Raw genomic sequence first — 18,173 nt, forward strand, 5'->3', positions numbered from 1 at the left:
CCATCTATGATAGCCAAGCACTCACATTAATCAACAGTTACAGCTCCACACGTTTGCCTAAAAATAAAAAGGATTTTGGTCCACAAACTGTAAAGTTGCTAAAAAAAAAAAAAAGTAAAGTAAAACAATAAAAGCCTGACCCGTTAGTTAATCTCAATCTGTTAATACTGTCAGCAACAGCTTAATATGACAAATAGAAAGCATCGTAGTAGTTCACTTGGAATGTAGTTAAGTAATTTTTTGGTTGTGAAGACACAGGAGGAGGAAGTAAGAAGTGGGGGTTAGCCTAGCTCACGCTAATGACTCGTCAGTTTGAGACTCGGCTTGTAGCTGATGTTACTACCGCGGTCACTTGTTAGTCACACCTTCTACTGTATTTTTAAATTTTTTTTCATTTTTTTAACATCTAAGTCGGACTATCCATAGGTCCATCATCCATCCATCCATCCTCTACCACCCTGAGGCCGTTGATGTGTGTGCGGGGGGTCGTGTGCGGTCATGGCGACGGAGGCGTCTTCAGGGAATTGGTGGATCCTCCTTGGCTTCCACTCACCGTCGCTCCCTGTCCGACCCACTGGACCGAAACAGAGAAAGAGAGAGTTAGCCAGTTAGAGACAGAGGTGGAACAAAAAGTTTTGGATGAACTGTCTCAGAGAATCGCTAAATATGAGTATAACTTTGAGATGAGGACATAAACACTATCAGAGAGACATTATTGCAGCATGGCCAACTGACATTTTGGCCTAAAGAGTAAGTTCACGTGGTAATGAAACACTTTATCCTCTGGGTGCAATACTTGATAACTAACTGGGCAAAACGTTTGGCGACGTGAAGTGAGCAAGTTGAACTAAAACAAACTTTGAGGTGACAATCCAATGGGATCATCTGATACAGAGTTACCCACACGTTTACCGCAAGGAAACACCGTCCTACTACCAAATTCATTATGTTGATAGTGGATTTAAAGTAAGTAGTACAGTATTTTCTTTTCAATTAGACACTGGTAATGGCAATCCACAGATTTTAAAGATGGACGACAGAACTGCTCCTCTAAAGTGAAACCAAAGCAAGTAGAGCTCCCCCTGGTGTCTGGCGGCAGTATAGGTCATAAGCTCCACCTCCTCCATGTTAGTGGATGGGACATGGGCCAAACTAAAAAACTCTAAATTACACATTAAATATTTTTTTTTTTCAAGGATGATTTCTGTCGTTTTAGGTAGTTAATATAATGCTGAGGCATATTCAAGTGTCAATTTATGAGATACGTTTCATTTTAGTTATTTGACGCTATAGAAACAGGATGTGACATAATGCCCACCACCAGTTGCCATGCCAACCGCTCTGTGAAGCGGTCCCATGAGACCGTGACAGTTGTAAAAACAACTTTTAAATTCAGGTACAGTGTATAATCCACTCTCAGACCGTACTGATCAGACTCTGGCTCCAAATTCGCAAGATGGCGCCGCCCGTATCCCCGGGAAAATAGCGTCAGCCTGGCCAATGCAAGGAAGTGGGGACGCGTAGTCCATATTTATATACAGTCTATGGTCTACGCAGTTTTACGCCGAATCATTTGGAATGAGAAATTTAAAACGGGTGTTACCAAAGCATTACAGCGCCAAAAAGCACATGGGCCGCCAAAAGACAGAGCTACTATTGATGTCATCTTTTTTAAACAGTACTAAAAGTGCGCTAATTAGTATTCCTATTTCAAAATGAATCAAATTACTACTTAGAATAAGAAAGAGGTTATCCACAGTCTGATTGTTTTGGTTTTTGCAGCTTGTCACCAAACGACAGACATGTTTTGTTGCCTCCAAGTGGCCGTAAAAGACCATTAATGCATCTTTAAGTACATTTCTTGTTCTTGTATTTCTTTTCTCATGTCATTTCAGACTCTAGCTTTTCCCCCAAACGCCCTGTAGTTGCTCCCTGGTGTGTTGCCGCCTCTCACAGCCTCCCGGCCCCTTCAGCTTCTAGCAGTTCACCCCCTCTCCGTTCTCCTGTTAGCTCCCTTGTACATAACCAGCCCCCTGTTAGTTGTCCGGTTATTTTATCCAGTCACAGTGTGGCTGTTCGTTATCGCCGCCTGCCCTTGGTGTCTTTACATCTGCTACGTTTGATCTTTGACAAGCTGTTACAGAGCCTTACTGTGAAATTTACCAATTAATCTGGATTCCACCTTCAGCTGCTCTGCCTTTGAGTCCTCTGTGTCCACATTTATAGAAGGTTAAAAACTTTAATAACCGTATATTGAGTACATCGTGCCCGCAAGGTCTCATTTCCTACATGAATTCATGTTTAATCAAACTTTTCTAAAATAAGTGACCACTCTAAAAGAAATGGAGCCAGTTTATGTTGTAGCATAGAAGTGGTGTGGATGTAGAGCTGTGTTTAAACTGGTTGACCACCTTCCTAATATTGTGTAGGTCTCCCTTGAGGGGACTCATCAGAGAATGGACATGGGCCTTCTGAGGGTGTCCTGTGGTGGGGGCTTTGAGGGGAGGGGCCTCTGTGGATCATCCCACAGATACTTGATCAGTTTGGGATCTAGTGAATTTGAAGGCCAGGTCAACACCTTGCGCGGATCTTCATGTTTTTTTTAGTTGTTCCTAAAGTGTTTTTTTTTGTGTGTGTGTCTGTGTCAGGCTGCATCCTGCTGGGGATGGCTGCTACCATCAAGGAGTGTCATTGCTATGGGGTGGGGGTGCCTGGTCTGGTCTAGGTGGGTGCTACATGTCTAAGTGACATCCACACCAATGAATGCCAGGTCCAGAAGTTTCCCAGCAGAACGTTGAATTGTCACGAGATCAATGTTATTTACTTCTCCTGTCCGGTCATAATGTTGTGGCTGATCAATGTAAAGAAGTATGAAGTAGTTTTGCAAAGAAAGGTTCTAGAGAAGTGTTCTCGTTCCAAAGGTCTCCATCTTGGCAGTGTCCCACCTGTCGCTCAAATCTGCCACAGCTTTACACCTTAATATATTAGCTTCTGTTTTGGCTTCATTTTTTAGAGACGGAGGAGGCTGCTTGGTTTAAATGTCTTCTGTGAAAAAGGGTTTATTCATTTTTAGGGTACCTTGTCAAATGTGGAGGGCTGTGGCTGCAAAGCGACAGATGGTGGACTGACAAACTGACACACCTGACATCCCTCAAAAGGAGTCATGCCACAGAAAGTCACGTGCACTCTGACGGGTTCATCTCTGAGAGTATATTTAAACCCAGGGCAAATATGTCTGAGCAGCTTAATGCGGCTAAACCTGTCAAAGCAATGCTGCACAGTCCAGGTGTCATTTAGGATCCTCTCTGAATACATCACTGTCGAAAACCACAGCGATGGCACCTTGGTGAACTCTGCAAATGTTTTTATAGTGTATTAAGCGAACTGAATTAAACTTTTAAATTAATGTCGTGGCCAGGACTCATGACATGTTAAGTTATTTCAAATATAAGACTAAACTGGATTCTATTTCAACCCTGTCAGAGTTGATTTCCTGATTTCGGTCTGCATCTCTTTGATCTGAATTCAACCTGCCCTGTGGCGTCCATGGTGACACGTTTTAACCTGAGCCAACCCTGCCACACCGAAAAAGCCAGAGATGCTGCATGGGCACAAAGCTGTCTTGGCAACACACTAACCTGCCTTCATGTTAGCAGCCCCTGCGGTCTTTTCATATATTTTTCCCCTCTTATCCAGCCACTCATTCATGCGACAAAGCAGAAGCAAGTGAGCTTTCAGCTTCCTGCGTTTCCTTTACTTTCCGCTCAATAGCGTCAGAACCGGCTTCAAATGGCTCTGGGGAATTCAGTAACATTTTGTTGTTGTTGGTCATGGTCTTGTGTGCATCTCTCTCTGTGTGTTTGCAGCCCTGGCTGAAGGGATCAAGCTGGTGAATTATTAATGCTCTCAGTCTGTGGTCAGGAGGTCGGCGAAGCTTACTCCAACACTTCAGAACAACCATAAAACCTAAAGTGGGGAAGGAACCTGTGTGTGCGTCAGAGAGAGTATGTGTGCATGAAAGACGGCTTATTGGAAAATATGAGATTGAAATCTCCTAATTTAATGCATTGTGCATCGGGAAAGTTTATTATTAGATGCATATGTGCACATAGCCTTGTGTGTGTGTTTGTGTGCATGCATGTGTGCATTCGGCCCAGTTCCCTCAGGGCTTTTGTAGATCTTTTAAAGAAACTCAAATAAGCCATTAGTTGCCATATCTCAGACAGACATGGCTGCTGTCCTCCAGAGCTGCTGCTAATGGCCTCAGACAAGAACCGCTACTGGAGAGTGTTTGACAGAACCCCGTGCGCGTGGGCCGCAGAGACGGTGAGGGAGCTCGTCAGACCTCGATATCGCTGTAAATATCAGGGTCGCTGACCTCCCACCCGTACCGACAGTCCTCCACTGATAAACACAACGAGACGGCCAGTGTTTCATTTACTTCCTTTACAGACTGATGAAATGCTCAGAGAAACGCTGAGTTGGGATCCTGGCGTCGGGATGTGGCAAATTGATTTTGAGGTGTAGTAAGAGGTGTTAGAGACCGTGCACTCTTTTTTTAAAAGCCGAACAAACTGCAGCGTGTTGATCCACCCACTGACCTACCTCAAATACACACAGGCCGAGTGAAGGCAGGTCATGACAGATGCAAAGCTGTTGCAGGTTCACAGAAGACTAATAAACTCTGCACAGCATATCCATAAATACACTGGCTCTCCTCCTGGATTTAACTCAGCATAGGTAGGAGCCTCCTATTGGATAATTACTGCATGGGTGATTATCTTTCAGCTGACAACAAGTTATTTAAGCCCAACTGATGCAATGAGTAGCTTCTCATTTCTTCAACAACCATGTCTAAAGACACATCATGTGGTCGTGGAAAAGATGTTAGTCTGTTTGAGAAGGGTCAAATCATTGGCATGCATCAAGTAGAGAAAACATCTAAGGAGATTGTAGAAACTACTAAAACTGGGTTAAGAACTGTCCAACGCTTTATTAAAAACTGGAAGGATAGTGGAGAACCATCGTCTTCCAGGAAGAAATGTGGTCGGAAAAAAATCCTGATTGATGATGATCGGTGATCACTTAAACGTTTGGTGAAATCAAATGGAAGAAAAACAACAGTAGAACTCAGGGCTATGTTCAATAGTGAAAGTAAGAACATTTCCACACGTACAATGTGAAGGGAACTCAAGGGATTGGGACTGAACAGCTGTGTAGCCTTAAGAAAACCACCAATCAGTGAGGCTAACTGGAAAAAAAAGGCTTCAATTTGCTAGGGAGCATAAAGATTGGACTCTGGAGCAATGGAAGAAGGTCGTGTGGTCTGATGAGTCCAGATTTACCCTGTTCCAGAGTGATGGGGGCATCAGGGTAAGAAGAGAGGCAGATGAAGTGATGCACCCATCATGCCTAGTGTCTACTGTACAAGGCTGTGGGGGCAGTGCTATGATCTGGGGTTGCTGCAGTTGCTCAGGTCTAGTTTCAGCAACATTATGTGTCCAAAAAATGAGGTCAGCTGACTACCTGAATATACTGAATGACCAGGTTATTCCATCAATGGATCTTCTTCCCTGTGGAATGTGGAAACATCTTGGTCATCTTCTTCTTTGGAAGGAATTCAGTGCTGTCAATTAAGTAGGACACAAGGATTTTCTTCTTCTTTTGTTCTATTTCCAGGAGCCTTGATGCTCCACAGCGCAGCAGAGCCACTTTGTTCTACAGATATTTATATTTTGATTCAACACTTTATAATAGTTGAGGCAGGAACCAAGACGAGAATTAGCATCACTTAGTTGTAAGCAGCACACATTTACCAAATCAGTCATCTGGGTGGCAAAATAATTTAAATAGGCTAGATTCATTATAATAATTATAGATGTAAATTATTGTTATTGACGAGAGTCAGTGACACAGCAGTTAGAGATGGAATAATATTCCTGGCCTCCCTCACCTCTCTCATAACGAACATCGACAGACGTCCTGTGGTCTAAATTAATGATGTCTGAAGAGGGCTTACGTCAGCCGACCTCACGGAGGCCCACCTCCGGCTCCAGCTAGCTGCTAACCGTTAGGCGGGGTACGAAATGCTAAACATGCCAACACATCCCCCAAGCGAAGCTGAAGTAAATCCTCAAACTCTCCAGGTGGGAGAAGAGACACATAATGAGCTGGCACATGCTAATACGTGTCACGGCGGATGCTAGGCGTTAAATTTACCGGGGTGACAAACCATTCCGAGGCATTCTATCTCCTGACCCCTTCAGCTGAGCACCAATATATTTAGCTTCGGCAACTCGACATGAATTTACATGAATCAGTCCAGCATCTGTTTTAGCGTGCTCTGTTTTTTTAATGAGTGTGGGCTGGGAATTCAGAAATAGAAACAGCTCTGTGAATGTCTCTCTCTCTCTCTCTCTCTGAAAGCTAGCTGCCTCTGTTGTGGAAATCACAGCAAAACAAGTCAAGTATATATCAGGGTTATGCAGTATTTGTGTTATGTAATTGCTTTATTTTTTAAATTTTTTATTATTATATCTCGAAATAGAAACCCACAGCGCGGCATCATGGAATATGACACTAATTTAAAACCATTTGTTTTTCTAAAATTAGCTCTGCTCTGGATTAAGAAGCTTTTTTTTTTTACTTATTTTTTTTACAGGGTGTTGTTGGAGGTGTTTCATTAACATTGCATTTCCTTCGCTTGATAATCAGATTGGATTTAAAGTTTGCTTCGCATGAATGAATCTGAATAGAGGAAACAAAACTTGATATGTGGGTGATAGGACGTGAGCCGAGTTGTGATTCAGATCACAAAGATCACAAAGACTGTGGTTGTGAAAACACCGTGACATTTATGGTACCCAGAAAATAAATCCTTCCAACTCTGGAGATCCCCTCACTTTACTGCGTGTGTTTTTATCTGAACGGGTTTAAACAGGAGACTAATGTGGTATTGATGGTAACTAATGATTTTGGCGTTCTTTTTATTTAGCGCCAACCTCAAGATAATTTCTTTACTTGCACTGCAACACACCTTAATACCTACCAGATTAAATGGAGAGACATCAAAGATTTTTGAGGATCCCCTGACTCTTGACATTTGTGGTCTTGAACGTTCCTCTAACCAACTAAGCCTAACTAAGCACTGGATTGATTGAAATGAAATTGGTTTGAGACATTCATGTTCACATCAGGATTAAAAGTAGAGAAATCAATGTTGTTTTTTCTCTACCTTTCATCGAACACATTCATGAGAACCAATTATTGCTGCACTTTGGTTACGACCAAATACCAGTCTTGGATTTGTACTTTGTGTTTGGTGCTAGTTAGCATGTTAGCATGCCAGCACGTTTATTTGATTGGTACTTGCTAAACATTTGCAGGTTATTGTTGCTGTTTTACACCGATCAGGCATAACATTATGACCACCTTCCTGATATTGTGCAGGTCCCCCTTGTGGTGACTCATCAGAGAATGGACATGGGCCTTCTGAGGGTGTCCTGTGGTGTCTGCCTACATAATGTTGTTAGTGGGGGGGCCTTTGAGGGGAGGGGCCTCTGTGGATCATCCCACAGATACTTGATCAGTTTGGGATCTAGTGAATTTGGAGACCAGGTCAACACCTTGTGCTGTTCTTCATGTTTTTTTTTTTGTTGTTCCTAAAGTGTTTTTGTGTGTGTGTCTGTGTCAGGCTGCATCCTGCTGGGGATGGCTGCTGCCATCAAGGAGTGTCATTGCTAAGGGGTGGGGGTGCCTGGTCTGGTCTAGGTGGGTGCTACATGTCTAAGTAACATCCACACCAATGAATGCCAGGTCCAAAAGTTTCCCAGCAGAACACTGAACTGTCACAAGATGGTTTAAATGTTATTTACTCCTCCTGTCAGTGGTTTTAATGTTGTGGCTGAGCAGTGTATGTCCCCTTGAAATGCATGTTAAGGCCATGTTAAGGCCATGGCACAGACAGGTCACGGTCAACTGTTTGTCAGTGTCGGGCTGCCAGTGAGAGTCTTTTTCTGTGGTGTTTCCCACGTCGTTGGTACTAGCTAACTGAGTATGTTGAGTCAGCAGCGGAACTAGGTGGTCGTAAAGATCAATCTGATTGGCTGGTAAGCTAGACAGGCTCTGTATAATGATTTGAATCTCTTCCTAGCTTCACAGCTAATAGTAGCTCCTCCTGTTTCCCCTTTTTAATGACAAATACTGAATACTGGTACCTGCTGGTAACAGGTGTTTTTCCTTTGAAGCTGTTGCCAAAGTGTAACTTTACTGTCCAGACACAGTTGGCCTTCGTTGCTGGCAGTTGTTTGACATTGCTTCGGTGTGTGTGTGTGTGTGTGTGTACATTTAAATGTGTTGTACACCACAACCCAGATCATTCCATACCTCTATGAGCGGGTGCCAGTGTGCGATGGGTTTCCGCGGGTACGTCAGCATCTCACTCCAGTGGTCTCGCCCCAGGCTCTCGGCCTCATTGCCCACCCTGCACACCCCGATCACTTCATTATGCCCGACCCTGCACGACAGCAAATAACAGCAAAACGTAAGAGACATTACAACCCACACATGAGGGTGAAAAACTGTGCACGGCTTACCGGTCGTAGTCCATGACGGCTATGAGGAGGCTGATCTGGTCGATGTTCTCAGGAGGGACATCAAACACGATGGCTTCATTGTAGACCGGGTTCAGAGTGTTACGCTTGGTTGACGTCTTTCTCTTCTTCAGCCTCCGGCCTTCGCACATCAGGGACACTTTCACGTATGGATCTAGAGTAAGAGCACAATAATTCTATTAGAGAGCCACCGACAGGAATAAAGCACTTGAAAACCTTCTGTGTGTTATCTTCCTATACGTTTTTTCAGTGGTATTATAACATCGTCAGTGACCTGAAGCTCCTGTGATGTCCATGGCTTTGAGATTTCTGGCTTTGATCATGGTGATGGTCAGCCTGCCGGCCGTGGGGAGATAGCACAATGAGAACATCAGCTCCCCCAGGTCCACATTGTCCTGTAAAGACATATATATGTATTTCTATATCAGTGCTGCTCGCTCGTTCTCCTCTCATACCGCGGCAACATTTTCATATCAAACCTTAATTTACATATGAGTCATTACTGTAGTCAAAGGTGGCACACGCTGGAATCTGTAAATATACTTAGTCCCATGTGAAAAGATCTGATTTTATTACAAGATCAGAAGGTGAAATAAATAATGCTAGATAATGAAACTGGTGCCAGGAAAATGTAAGCAGGAGAACAAAAACATAAATCTATTTTTGGGGTCTTTGAACTGAAATGAAAACCTCATTGGTTCAGGGATGAGGGTTTGTAATGAAAAAGGAAGGTTAATTCAACAGAAGGCACATTATAATAAGTGAATTACACAAGGGTTCACACCTCAGGTCATGCCCAGAAAAGACGTGGAAACATTTTTGGAGATCACATCTGCAACCTTCACCACTGAAGTGACTCATTAGTCACAGGAATATCAGAACTCGACCCCATTCTGGATTCTTGTCTCTTAAATCAGACTCGGATGGAATCCGCCGCCACGTCTGATGCTTTCCTACGAGAGCGTCCCTGCCTTTCGCAACTTCTCCGAGCACATGCCAAGCTCGTTTCCCAATTAACACGTCCGAAAATAACGTGTGAGGGCGTGAAGGCGGGCGGCGCATTTACACAAGAAGGTTTCTTACAGAGGGAAACTCTGATTTTTATGTTTTCTTCCAAATATAGGACCGAGGACGGAGGAAGAATTTTTGGATCACGACAAGGATTTTTAAGGGAAATTGCAACTAACTGACTCACAGTCTCAGTCGACACTACTTGCATTGTAACACACCTTAAAGGGGAATTACAGTTCTTTACTTGCACTGCAGCTGGCCTTTTTTTCTGGCATAAAATATGATCGTTTACTCACCCATATAACTTTGGTGTCATTTGGAGTCATTCGGAAGATATTTAGATCCAGCGGAGCGCTGCATATATCCATATAGTGGGAGTGACTGGGGCACCGAAACGCAGCCTCTAAATAACGCATTATCTGCCGCGAAACTCGTTTATTTCACCAATATTTTGTTATGATACGCTAGTGCTATTCCCCGTTGAGTCAGGAGTTACCTGTTTGGTCTGTAGATTGACCTACTAACCTCTGACCTGGATGATGTCACAGTCAACGTTATCGTTTTGAGCCAGAGTATACGGATGAGGAGCTCATTGAAAGGAGGATGCGGAGGCAGAGAGAGGAACAGCTGGCCAAAGAACAACAAACCGCTGCACGTCCGCGAATAGATAACAGGTAACTCCGGACTCAACGGGAAATAGCACTAGTGTATCATAACAAAATATTGGTGAAATGAACGAGTTTCGCGGCAGATAATGCGTTATTTAGAGGATGCGTTTCGGTGCCCCAGTCACTCCCACTATATGGATATACGCGGATCTAAATATCTTCCGAACGACTCCAAATGACACCAAAGTTATATGGGTGAGTAAATCATCGCATTTTATGCCAGAAATAAGGTTCAGGTTGGTAATTCCCCTTTAACACCTACAAGATTAAACGGAGAAACGAGACTTTTGATGATCCCCCGACTCTTGACATTTGTGGTCATGAACGTCCCTCTAACCAACTAAGCCCTACTAATCACTGGATTGATTGAAAAGAAACTGATTTGAGGCAATACACTTTTCTTCTACCTTTCATCCAACACATTTATGAGATCCAATTACTGTTACACTTTGGTTATGACCAAATACCAGCGTTAAGTCTTGGATTTGTACTTTGTGTTTGGTGCTGGTTAGCATGTTAGCATGCCAACACGTCGAATTGATTGGTAAACGTACTTGCTTAACATTTGCAGGTTATTATTGATGTTTTACTGAATGTTAGGGGTTGGGGCTTCTTTGAGGGGAGGGGCCTCTGTGGATTATCCCACAGATCGTTTGGGATCTAGTGAATTTGGAGGCCAGGTCAACACCAGGACAATTTTTGGATCACAACAAGGATTTTAAAGGGAAATTGCAACTAACTAACTGACACAGTCTCAGTCAACACTACTTTATAGCAGGTTAACACAAACTAAGCCGGCGTGTCTCGATGCATTCTGTCCCATCAGTGATTAATACACAAGCAGCAGTTAGTGATTTTGCATTTAGGCTTTGTCAGGAGCTAACCAATTAGCTAGAAAGCCTCATTAAAGGTCAGATGTAGCGGTTACAGTGGAAAATCCTTGTTCCACTCGCACGTCAATAAGTGCTGCTTCTCATGCTGATTAAGATTAACTGGAGTCAGATTAAATTGGCAGAGAACACATACACACACACACACACACATTAGAGAAGCTACTGCTCCGAGCTCGAAATTGCTGAAAATCAAATTCAACAAAATGAGTAGATTTATCACGGATGTCAGCTTCTGCAGAACACACACACACACACAGGGGTACAAAGAAGAATGTGGTCCAGGATCTGAGACGTTCTGACTTCATCACACGTGTCGCCAAGGCAGCATCCACCTCCAACACTGCATCGTCACCCTTGCTCCAGGCCTCGGGGCGTCAGTGGTTTACAGCTCATGATGCCTCCGAGGTGGAACGAGCGCAGGAACGCACAAGCAGACGACACGGTGGATCAACAAGCCCTTCAGCTCTCCACTCATAAATCCGATATCCGTCTCCCATCACACACAGACCCACACTCCGTTTTCAGACGATAGAGTGTCGGTCACTACTCTTACGAGCACTCAAATCAAGCCTGCGGTTGGGATTATGGTCACTCGTGCTCGGGCAATGAAATTAGACCGGCGCTCTAAAGTGCCTCAATAAATCAGACAGAGAGAGAGAGAAAGAGGGAGACAGAGAGTGGACAGTCCATCTTCTCCAATTATAATACTAACACCTGCTCTCCCTCAGGAGCAGCCAGGCCTTTATCTACAAGCCTCTCTCTCAGGCTGTGTCTTTCATAATCACAGACTGGCTCTAACTCGATCATCACTCCTCTGGTCCTCATTACTCCCTCTCCTCCTCCGTCCTTCCACCCGTCCAGGCCTTTCTTCAAAGCGTCTTGTTTGACACGGCGTTGACTGAGAAATTAACCAGATCCCCTTCCATCCCTGACAGAGTAGGAGAAATGTTTTAAACTTCCCCGGAAGCTCGCTCTGACACACGGCTGTGCTGTAAACCTCAGAACCAGACATCCTCAAAAAGACCAAAAGCTGACGATGAAGAAAAGAAGCTCAGCATGAAGAGGGAGCTGTTTGTCTTCGCTCACACCTGACACTGCAAAAACTGAACTCTAACTGAGATGACATATCTTAAAACAAGGAAAATGTGCTTGTTTTTTTGCCTTACAACATAATTCTTCTTATTTGGCAGCCCAAGCACCTTATTTTGTTTTTATTTTTATTATATTTGTTACCCATACTTCTTCTGCAATAACATGTGAATATAACATGTGTATATATGTACACTTCTATATGTTATATATACTTTGTATGTTCTTTATATATATTATTTAGATTTTTTTCACCCAAGCACCTTATTTTATTTTTCTTTTTTTGCTACCCATACTTCCTCTGCAATAACGTGTAAATATATAACCCCTGTAATTCCTTTTACACTTTATTCACTTTACTCTTCCTGTCATGTCATTTATGGCAAAGGTTTATTTTTTATTTATTTTGTATATACCTTGTATTGTTGTATTTTTTGTTTTTTCTTCCTTAAAAGTGTCTTGTTCTTGCACGTCACGCTGCTCACTTGTCCCATAAAATGACAAATAAAGTTTTCTGAATCTGAATCTGAACCTTCATAGATTCCACCTCACTGTACTTTTTATTTTTTACCCTTTTTTCCTGACTATAATTCCTCTTGTCTCTGAGTAATGACGCTACTGCATACCAAATTTCCCATGGGATAAATAAAGCAAGCATCCATCCATCTATCTGCATTCAGAAGCCACAGAAGCTGAGATCTCCTGGCTTTCAGTGACTAACACTGCTCCAAAAACACAGGGTCCTACATTTCCCACAATGCTAATCCATAACTTATTTCAATAGATTGTGGAAAACAACTTTCAATAATTCATAGCGTCAGTAGTGCTCAATAATTAGTTTGATTTAATTAAGTTTTTTTTTTTTTCACCTGCCTCCAGGCTTCATGTCCAGCTTGTTCACCGTCCAAATCCAAATTTTAAGTAAGAAGAAGAGACACAACCACAACTAGAGGAAAACTGGTTCCTCCACTCACTGGACGACACGTGAACCACAGTGTAAATGTGGAATTATCTGAGACACGTAAAAGTTGATTAAAATCCAAATCATTCCTTCTTTAATGAGTTTCTGTGTTGTGCGTGCTCAGAAGTCTCTTTCTTTCAGCATTTCACCAATATTTTCCTTCTCTGGTCACTGACATCATTGAAACCATCAAATGTGCTATTTTTAGACTTGTTTGTGCAGTTTAACACAAATGCTCCCACCACGGGGACCGTATCCATGGCAAACTGGTTACAGGTTCGTTATATTATTGGATCTTAACAGCTTTACATGGTTTTCATACTTTCCTGTATTATATTATGTTTATTTTAAGCAGTTTAAGTTAAACTGTTTTCTAAAATGATTAACAGAGAAAGTACACTATTATTAGAAATGTACAGAGAGTCTTTGAGGGTGGAAGTTGTGATTAAAATAAAGCTGTAAGTAGGTTTTTTATTTTTCAATTTAACTGCATGTGAACAACAAAAGAGCAAGACACTCGGTACCGCAAGGACAAATGAAAAAGAAAAGACGAGGGTTTGTTTCCGCTCACTTACACACTGAAGATCCTTTTACACGGGAGCCAATCAGCAGTCCGATGAATCTGCCTGAGTGAACATGGTGGAAGTAAATGAATCACTGCCTCTGCTGAACTCCAGCAAATGGACCCTGGCAGATTCAGGTTATGCTAAAGGGTTCTGCAGAACTTCCAGTAAAGAACAGCGAGAGAGACATAAACAAAACTCTCTCTGAGTGTCTTGTTTCGTTCCAGCGTGAAGAGGCCGAGTGTGCTGCAGCGTTCAGAAGAAATGTTTAGTCTTCCTCATTTATTACAAGTGGTTCTTTCTTGTGGACGCCCTCCTCACCGATTTAAGTGCTCATCTGTTGTTTTCTGTAAACGCGTGGAGGGAAGTTTTAAAGAATCATAGCGACAGCAGCTGCTGCTTCCTGGAAGTGTTTAGTCATTTTAGAATTTGAATTGTCATTTTAAAATCGAGTGACCCGGTAGCACAGCTGGCAATATGTGCGCTATCACCTCTCTGACCCAGTCACTTCCTGTCTCTTTCCACAAATAACTTTTCAGCAAAGGTTAATCAAAATTACTTGACATGTGAACAGGGCACTCCTAGATAATCTGCCCCATGCTGCACGTTTCTAGTTTGTTAAGAGGGAGAGAAATGTGCCTGAAAACACAGAATTATGTCTGAAAAGAAAGGAAAGAAGAAGAAATAGTCAGGGGGTGACAGGAATTCAGGTTTCAAACTTTTAACTGGAGCCGTGTCTGCCACACATAATGTTTAAAAGCAAGCCTGCTCATTCGTGGAGTGGCTGAACGTTTGTTTTAATCAAGCGGCACCCTGCAGGGCTGAAAATCAAGCTACTGACTGCAGTCGATGCAAATAGTTGTTCCTTAAAAGTCCACCTGAGACTGGTTCCAAAAGTGAGTCAGTCCCCCTCCGTGACCTCCATGTTAAAATATCCAAATTTACAGCGGGAATAAACATGTTTTGGTCTCTATAGCTTCTTTCTCCACTCATGATAACTGCACAAAGGTTGGATTTTTATATATCTCCACCTGGTGAAGATAACCATCACTTTCATTCAGGCTGGGGAGAAGCCGCCATCAGCCACCAGGGCCAACTCCTCTGGCCTGCTAGCAACAGCATAAGACTGGGAGTTGAAAGTTGACCTGGGGAAGCAACTGAAATTCCCAGAAACTGTCGCCACTACAACACTGCGGTCAGACATGCTGCTCATCTCAGAAGCCTCCAAACGGATCGTTCTCCTGGAACTCACTGTCCCTTGGGAGGACTGCATCGAGGAGGCTAATGAGAGGAAGAGAGCAAGATATGTCGAGCCAGTGGAGGAGTGCAGGAGCATTGGATGGCAAGATGCAGAGGGTTCGTAGGCCAGTCTAAATATATAAATATTCTAAATATAATAGGTGGAGGCCCTTTGCTTTTACGATGGTTGGCCTGATGCCACATGATCACCCATGAGCCCACCTTACAGCTGCCCTGTTGGCTTATATGTTCATGTGCATTCATGATTGGTTGTTTCCATTTTGCTTTCTTTGTACATTTTATACATCGGAGAAGTAAATAACATCGACCATCTTGTGACAATTCAGTGTTCTGCTGGGAAACTTCTGGACCTGGCATTCATTGGTGTGGATGTTACTTAGACATGTAGCACCCACCTAGACCAGACCAGGCACCCCCACCCCATAGCAATGACACTCCTTGATGGCAGCATCCCCAGCAGGATGCAGCCTGACACAGACACACACACAAAAACACTTTAGGAACAACTAAAAAAAAAACATGAAGAACAGCACAAGGTGTTGACCTGGCCTCCAAATTCACTAGATCCCAAACTGATCAAGTATCTGTGGGATGATCCACAGAGGCCCCTCCCCTCAAAGGCCCCCCCACTAACAACAGGACACCCTCAGAAGGCCCATGTCCATTCTCTGATGAGTCACCACAAGGGAGACCGACACAGTATCAGGAAGGTGGTCATAATGTTATGCCTGATTGGTGTAAAACAGCAATAATAAGCTGCAAATGTTTAGCAAGTACCAAGCAATTCAACGTGTTGGCATGCTAACATGCTAACTAGCACCAAACACAAAGTACAAATCCAAGACTTAACGCTGGTATTTGGTCATAACCAAAGTGCAACAGTAATCGGATCTCATGAATGGGTTAGACCGTTAGATGAAAGGTGCTGACCTCAACCAATGGGAACCAGTCAGTTGAGTAAAAATTCCTGTAAGCAATACCCATCCACACAAAACCACCTCATGAATCTAGGACGGTCTCCCTCTCCACGCGTCAACACTGTAAACAGAGTTTCTGAACATCTTCATCCTGCTCAGAGTTTTTCCAAAAGGTCACTTCTCAATGACTTTAAACTGCATTTACGTGTGGACAGGCCCTCGTCAATAAGGGCAAATGGGAGGACAAGTGCTTGTTATATGCTACCATTTATCACTGTTGGGAAATGGGAACCTCCTTCACTGAAACAACACACACACACACACACACACACACCGTGAAGGCACATGCTGACCCCATTCATCAAGTTCCTAAATACACGCCAACCAGTCTGCAGTCAATAGTATTGATCGGCCCTGCAAGAGCAACCGGTTACAGTGTCTCTGAGCTCTTCATTGCCTCAAAAAATGAGCCGGGAAGAAAGAGCAGCATGCATGTGATAACAGGACAGATGTTGATGAACTAATTGAATTCCCTCCGATTTACCCAACGGACAAGCTGCAAAGTATCTTGACATTAAGAAATCTTTGAATATGCTAATGTGCACCAAAATACCAAGGAGTGATGGAACCGCTGATTGTCCCGATTCCATGTTCCTCTGTGGAAGACAATGCACGAGATAAAACGCAGCATAACAAGAAAGATTCACATTTAAAACTTATCTTAGCTGTTATTTGTGCAAAAGTCATGGTGACACAAGATAATGCTACCAATTAGCACAACCCTGCTATCTTCTTTACACTGTGCGCTGCTCCTCAGACAGCTTTATATTCTTTGCACGTCGTTTCATTCTGTGAAAAAAATACTGAAGGAGGAAAAAGATTAGGAAACTATTAGCCGCTTGCTATGTGTTGGTCACTAAGGGGGCTGTTATATCACACAGTTTATGTATCACACAGTAATTATATTATCAACTCTAGTTTTAACGCCAAACCATTCCCTTATTCCCTCTTTCGTGCAGAAGCTGCACAGCTTGATATCTCAGATCCAGACAGCTTTGTTTTGGTCAACAGGAGAATAGGAGGCCAACATTTCACCAAAAATGCATCGACTTTCTTTTCCCTCATGGAATAATCTACCAATCACTGTGAGTAGTTAATCAGATGAGAAACCTGGGTAAACTTGGGTCCAATGAGTTCATAAAAAACGTGTCATATGAGACCGATGGCTTTTCCGTGACTGTGGCACAGCACACATTTATTTCAGAAACGGTGACGTCAATGGGGAGGCTGAGAACTAGAATCCCACTAACACCGAATCATCGTGAGGTCTATTTGTTAATGCCGCCGATGTGTCATGGGGGCTGCAGAGGTCTGTGCGGTTTCCAGAGGAGGTTTTTAATTACAGCTTCAGTAATTAACAGAGTGTGGATTAACGCTGAGGTGTTAACGCTTCTACGTGATATTTATACACAGAGCTCGGGGTTGCAGTTTATTAAAACTCACAAAAGGGTTGTGCTAATTTGACCTGTAAACACAATCCGGTAACAAACACGACTGGCCTTGTGATGTATAGCTCTGCAGGATGAACCGGATTTATTTTTATAGGCATGCAACTCCAGAATATATATGTACATTTCAGTCCAGTGCATATGGTCAGGGATGGCTAGAGGTTCATTCTGTGCCAGGAGCCATGATTAATGCACACAGACTGGAGAGTGGACCAGCGCAGGGTCCCTGCTTGTAATCCCAGGGGAGGTAACCTAGTTCTGCTGGGGACAGTGTGTGTGAGAGAGAGAAACTTTTCACATTTCTACGTTTCTTTAGGGGCTTCCTCACAGACGTAATATGGTGAGAAACACACATATGTTATACAAACATGAATCTAGTTAATTGGACCTTGAGGCAACGCTCAAACTCTTTGAATTAGACGTGAATTAGGCTGAGACCGGTGTTAAAGATGGCAACGACTGAAGCTACCGTACTGAGCTTCAAAACCACTTTTCAGGGAATTTTCCAAGGGTTTATCCATTCTTATTTACATGGCGTGTCTCCCATTGACTTCCAAGCTAAAATACCCAAACTAAACTCTTTTACAGCCTCCATACTGTTGCTAATTTCCCCATACACAACAACAACAACAACTGTTTGGTCTTGGTCCAGCCAAGATGGCAATGGCCAGAGACATCATACTGAGCTTCA

The 18,173-nt window shown here is 43.1% G+C and overlaps 1 protein-coding gene across 1 annotated transcript in view; it reads right to left on the minus strand.

Annotated features, from left to right (window-relative positions):
- Nucleotides 1-496: 496 nt before the first annotated feature.
- syt9b (synaptotagmin IXb) overlaps nucleotides 497-18,173 on the minus strand; it is a gene marked incomplete at both ends in the record, with an annotated part of 44,724 nt that continues 27,047 nt past the window's right edge. The window contains 4 exons of the mRNA XM_084554594.1: nucleotides 497-574; nucleotides 8,386-8,515; nucleotides 8,595-8,766; nucleotides 8,887-9,007. Coding sequence (XP_084410720.1) covers nucleotides 497-574; nucleotides 8,386-8,515; nucleotides 8,595-8,766; nucleotides 8,887-9,007 — 501 coding nt within the window. The remainder of the gene's footprint in view (nucleotides 575-8,385; nucleotides 8,516-8,594; nucleotides 8,767-8,886; nucleotides 9,008-18,173) is intronic.

The sequence above is a fragment of the Chelon labrosus genome (genome assembly GCF_963514085.1).
Source record: "Chelon labrosus genome assembly, chromosome: 11".
Classification (NCBI taxonomy): Eukaryota; Metazoa; Chordata; class Actinopteri; order Mugiliformes; family Mugilidae; genus Chelon; species Chelon labrosus.